Source organism: Pygoscelis adeliae, unplaced genomic scaffold (assembly GCF_000699105.1).
Source record: "Pygoscelis adeliae isolate BGI_AS28 unplaced genomic scaffold, ASM69910v1 Scaffold269, whole genome shotgun sequence".
Classification (NCBI taxonomy): Eukaryota; Metazoa; Chordata; class Aves; order Sphenisciformes; family Spheniscidae; genus Pygoscelis; species Pygoscelis adeliae.
Window position 1 is genome coordinate 1,349,705 of NW_008825610.1, and position 6,007 is coordinate 1,355,711.

Here is a 6,007-nt window from a genome sequence, read left to right on the forward strand (position 1 = left end):
CTTGTGTTTAATTTAAGACAAAAATTTTCTGCTTTCTACTGCATTTAAATCTCGATCTATATCTCCTGTACTTCCAATGATGCCCATAGATTGCCAAAAAAAAGATCATCTTGTTCTGTTGCGATTGTTCTGCTGCACACAAAGCAACCTGGCTGGGCGTTTTACTGTTTTATTCCCCTTTGCAGTTACAGCACTTTTCATTTTCCTATCACGTGGAAAAAAACAGCACGAAAATAGCCAAAACTTCAAAAAAGAAATTATATGCATGTCAGTAATCACTTGTGTGCAATGGGCCTCTGTACCCACACGACAAATACCTCTCTAGGCTCTAAGTGATCGTTACCAGTCAATTTTAGAACTAGAGTAAAAGTGCACTAGGTGCAAAGCCATCACTAAATACTGAAATTTAGTAAGCACTGTCTGTTATTTACATGATAAAAGAATGTATCAGAAGCAACACGTGGAGAGTAATCTCTCCAAGTTTACAGCTCAGCTCAAAGACAGAATATATAAAATTTTTTCGTTAGTTTCAAGATTATTAAAAAATGCTTCCCTCATGCTGCATTTATGAGGAACTCATAGGAAGGTGTAACAACCAGCCTGCTGAGCATGCCATAACTTATTAGCCTGCTACCACTACGATAAGCACAATTCAATTAATAACGATTGAAAAAATTAAATCTGTATTTTATTAGGAGATTCAAAACTGAATGTCAAAGAGAAAACAATTATAAATACACTCTGGTTCTGGTTACTCCAGGCCACCTTTATGGGAACAAGCTTCTCTACCAGCCACATAATTGAGAGCAAAAACTTTGGGTTTTCTTAGACTCATCAGCTCAAGAATTCACAAATAATTAAAGCACGTGAATTTGAACAATTAACGTAATTCCATTTTCCAGAGTCTTGTATTACTGCACAGTCTTCATTTTTTAGATTATTTGGTTCTCCAGCATTCCAGTTTCTGTAAGTTACAGCCCCTCCGTTCCGATACATGAACCTGCCTTCAGTCTGTTCATCGGATATCCCCAAATAAGCCTGCTTTGAAGGTCTTACTAAGTCTTCTAAAGCTGTATTCTCAGCCTCGTTCCTAGGAGAGGCAAGTGCGCTTCCAGCTTTTGCACAAAGGGGTTTTCCATTGTCAAAAGTATCGTCTTTTCCAGTTGAGACAATTTTTTTTTTTACCAGTACTCTTCATGTTCTTTAAAATCAAAGCTAGAAACAAAAGTGAACGTAATTGTATTATACCAAAAATTGATCATGCTATAGTTATTTATCCATATCACAACTGCACTTCAGAAGTAGCTAATAGCAGCTATAAATAGACTATTTGTTGAAGCAGTAGGCAGAATCCAATAGAAGTCAAACAAAATAGACACCTGGAAATACCAAGCCCACACTTCAAGAAAACCAGAATTTCACAAGAAACTGGATCACAAGTCTTGTTCTAATGTTTTTCATTTTCAGTTCATATAGTATTACAGCTCTTGAATCAGGATCCGAAGGAATTTGCACTCAAATTGCAAGCATGACAAAATAGTTTGCTAGGTTTCAATGCAAGAATCACAGATCAATTAAAATCATACAAAGGAACTGAGCTGCAATTAGGAGATCTTCTGTACCCATCAGCTTTAGCGCAGAAACCAAAGCTGAGGGACTGTAACGAAATTCAGGGTTTAAAGCAACAGAGCAGAAAGAGGAGACATAGGGACAGCTTTAGCGAGCCTGGGAAACTGAGTATTTCTCCAGAAAATATAAATTATCTTAGGAGAAGTAGTAATATATAGCTCACATGCTTGACAGGCTTTCATGAAAAGCCAATGGAAAGTGAAGCTCTCGTTCATTTAGCAGATAAAACCGCTAGCAGCCATTCCTTGGAAACACAGTTGCTGTCTTTACTGGACAAGTTATTTTATCTTATTGTCTTTAACAGGTTTCTGGGCCTAGCGTGAAGGGAGTCTACCACCTTATAACAATGATGATACAAAAACTGGGACATAGGCATAGTTAAATCTTCCCCTGATGTTGTGGGAATGGTACCAGCACAACGCTCTTGCGCTACGCTCCTGTGCCAGGTAAAACCTCCACAACCGTTTCAGACACCCTTTTCTAGGGTGCTGATACATGAGCACAGGAGAACAAAAGGGAGATGGCTGAAGAGATTACTGCTACCCGCTGTTCAGCCTCTCCGTGCTCTTCAATTTCTTGCCCCCATTTCAGCTTAACTTTCAGGCTTTACACACAACTATGGCTTCAAAGTTGTGCTTTCTCCAGGGAAGACACCCCCTTGGAAGGATGGCTAGCGGAGCTATGTGACTTTATTCTGCTGATGGTCGTGATGTGGTAAATTGCAGCCTGTGTCATTTCCTCCCAAGTTATTTTAAGAGCAGTGATGGACCTTGTGCTTTCCCTAATGTGGCATTTGTACCGGGGCTAGTAGTGCACTCCTGAGATGTTCTTTGAAAGTTTTCACACAGTATCTCGAGAAATTACTTGCAGCCAGGCCCAGGCAGACAGCATCCCAATCCATGTCTGCTCATAGAAAGTTACCTAGAACTGAGGCAGTAAGAGAAACGTAATGCAATGCTTAAAGCACAAGCGCCCAGAGAACAGTAGCTGATCCCGCAGTCCATGTTACAAAGCCCCTGCCCTGTATGTTGGCAAAGTGATCCTTAAAGTTTGGCAGGTCAGTTCAGGAAGGACGTATTCGGTGAGACAGCATTTGATTAATGACCGTCTCTCGTGAGCAACACAAGAGAAATTTGTCATAGTTGTTTCAACCTACTGTTTTCAGTCCCTTGTCCAGCACAAGCATCTCCATCATTTTACCAGGCCAAAAAGAAAACTAATCAATGATTGGACCTTACCTTTTTTGTATCTGTTTAGTTCAGCCTCCAAAACCTGTACTTTTGTTTCCAAAGCAGTTACTTGTCTCTGCAGGTCATCGGTTACTACAACTAGGAGTTAAGGGTGTTATTTAGTAATTTATATTGAAACGACTACACAACAACTGTCTCCGAGGTGCTTAGCTCTCCTGTAACCCCACGCCATGTGAGAGCGCTGTTTGGTTTCCAGAGCAGAAACCACAGGCCACATTGCAGATTTGTTCCATGGGAGTTTGTCCCACTGGGAGAGCCTTATCCCCGACTCGGATGAATGCTTGGGTGGGCTTTGAATTCTCAGGGCTGCCAAAGTCATCTTCTATTCAGAGGGAAAAGCCCAGTTCTCAAAGGCAAAACACACACGTAAACATTTTTAAATGAATTGAAGTTGAAATAAAACACACATGAACAGGCAAAGAATGAAAGAAAAAATGCTGTTTGTAACATAAGATAGAGGGTTCGTTACTTCACTCACAGACAACCATAAACCAGTGACTCAATCCAGACACGTTTTTCTCCCAGTTACGTTGGTCAACTCATCTCCTATGTAACCGACAGTTTATCTTTCTGCTACTCGCACTTCTGAAATCACACCTTTCCTCAAATGATGTTATAAGAATACTGGACATTAACAGAAATATTTTTTGGAAAATATACTACTAAAAGTTGAAAATCAGATTATAGAAACATGAGAAATTTATTTCTTACTTCCACGTTCTCCTTTTTTTCCTTTCTCTCCTTGTGGTCCTAAAGCTCCTTTTATTCCCGGAGGTCCTGCTTTTCCAGGGAAAACCTGTAGACCTCTCAATCCTTCTCCTAGAGTTTGATTTAAAATAAAATTGTTTAAATGTCTTCTCCACTATGTTTTCTTAGTGCTTAGGGAGAGTACTAAACACTGACTCCTTTTCTTTTTTTTTTTTTTTTTTTTACCCCAGGAAAATAAGAACATCTCAGGAAAATTGAATTGTTCCTGTGGAAAGCTTCATTTGCTAGGAAATGCATGACTTTGATGAAAAATTCTTTACTACACCTACTTAAGGCACTGAAAATCCAATGAAATAAATGCTGTCTCATGTTATTGCAGAGGTACACGTGCTCTAGACCCAGAAAGCCGATATACTTCAGCTGTAATCCAATCACACATCACAGTATATGATCTAGAAAATGAGCTAAATCATAAGATTAAGGATGCCTCTGAAGCAGTTTGTTGAAACAGATAGTGCTGGCTTTACTTATTTCAACCATGAAATTGCAGAGGGCATACTGAGGGTGTGTGGACCAGAAAATGTCTATACAGAATACCAATACGTGCCACTGAAATTTTATGTCATAGTTCATATCAAGTGGTATTGATAATGATGGGAGTTCGCTTGGAGGTTGAAAAGCAGTTATCTAATTCCAAGATGTGTGGTATACACATGATAACACAGACAGGCTATGGTATGAAAGTATACGATTCCGTACGTACTTATTAAGTGTTTGGACAGAAACTACGATTTGGCAACGTGGGAGAGCAGGTGACTTGGTTCTACCACGTGACAGAAAGCACTTGCTGATCTATTTGCTGTTTGCAGCAGCGCATGAACAAAGTTACCTAGCTGACAAATCATGCCTTGGGGGAATTCTGTTGCTGGGACTTAGTGAGTATGAAGCAATCGAGTTATGACCGTCAGATTAGTAGCCAACTCTAGCAGCATGATTTCTGGTTTTGAGAGCTGGCCCCTGGAAAGAAAAAGCAATAATCATTTAGTGGGGTATCGTAGGAAACTCTGTAAGTGATTCAGAGTACAAATGGTAACAATCAGATTAAAATCTCATTACATCTCTCTTTTATGGGCTGCTGTGAAAATGTATTGTGTTTCTTTATTTATTAAAAGCCAAGTATCCAGAGCAGCATTATAAATGCAGAAAGCATTTTCAGCTTCCTGAAATTGTGCGGGGCGTACAGAAGGTTAATGGGGCAGAAGAAAAGGAGAAAAGTAAAAAGACAAAATGAAAGAATGAAGGAGGCATGAAACAAGACTAAAGGGATGATAATGAGTGTCAAAAATACAATATTGCTAAGTGGTCACAGCTCTGTACCTGGTTCTCCCCTTTCACCTTTGGGACCATCTCTTCCATCTCTGCCTGGTAAGCCATTGACTGCAGGAGCACTGCACTGAATTTACTGGGTAGGAATAAATTTTCTCTTCAGGTTTATCTGTGTTAACTGAACTTGTTGCCGTCAACGGTGAAAGCCAAAGTACCAAGGCATTGAAAGGCTGAAGAAGAGTCATCGCTAAGTTGACAGATCTGTGACAAATCAAGCAGAGTAATTTCATAAATTTCTCCGTTTACATCATTTTAAAGGGTCGCCTAGGAAAGAGTTGCCTACATTGCCTAGGAAATACACTCTCGTCTTCAGGCAAAAGACCAAGAACAAGGGATAGTGTCTGAACCGTTTCATCTAGCCTCTGATTGTATCTTTATGTATGGAAACCAGAAGAGAAACAACCAAGCTTGTAAGAATCTGAAAATCTCAAGGTGTAATGAAAATACCTAACGTAGCAACAGTCATCAATCTCACCGTGCTGCAAATCCGTTTCAATGTTTTGTTCAGTATATGTCTAAATTTAAAGCATTTCTCTTCATGCCAAATGAGTCACACGGTATTCCAGTTTGGGATGAATCCTGAACTCTCCAGCTATTGTATTTCTGCTGGGACTCTTCTTTCCACAGCTATCAAGATTGCTGTATGTCTAAGCTTAGAGCGATTTAAGCTGTTTCTCTTGATAGCATCTCCACTACTAGCAAACAGCCATAGCTTAAAGGACAAAAAGCTTAAATGCATTTAAGTAGTAATGATCTGATTGCCTCCCAATTTCTCCCTTCAGACCTTGTATATTAATGATACATTTCTTCCTCAGTATTACACCTCTGAGCCGAGGTCCTCTTGGATCCCAGATCTGCAATACTTTGCTGCCCTCTCTGAGCGGTAACAGGCAGTAACATCAGAAGGCAAAGCTCTGCATGACGTTCTGACAAGTTGCACCACGGTAATTGTCCTTGATTTTAATATGACGGTCAAATCTGAGGCAATCATGTCCCATGTATTCTGCGTTTAACTGGAAAAAACCAAAATGAAA

General features: G+C 39.8%; 1 protein-coding gene across 1 annotated transcript; it reads right to left on the bottom strand.

Moving 5' to 3' along the window:
- Positions 1–834: 834 nt before the first annotated feature.
- Positions 835–5,158, bottom strand: SFTPD (surfactant protein D). Its single transcript, XM_009332702.1, is given in 6 exon segments — positions 835–1,182; positions 1,184–1,215; positions 2,868–2,957; positions 3,591–3,698; positions 4,965–5,046; positions 5,048–5,158. Coding segments are annotated over 6 exon segments (771 nt in total).
- Between the last annotated feature and the right edge of the window lie 849 nt (positions 5,159–6,007).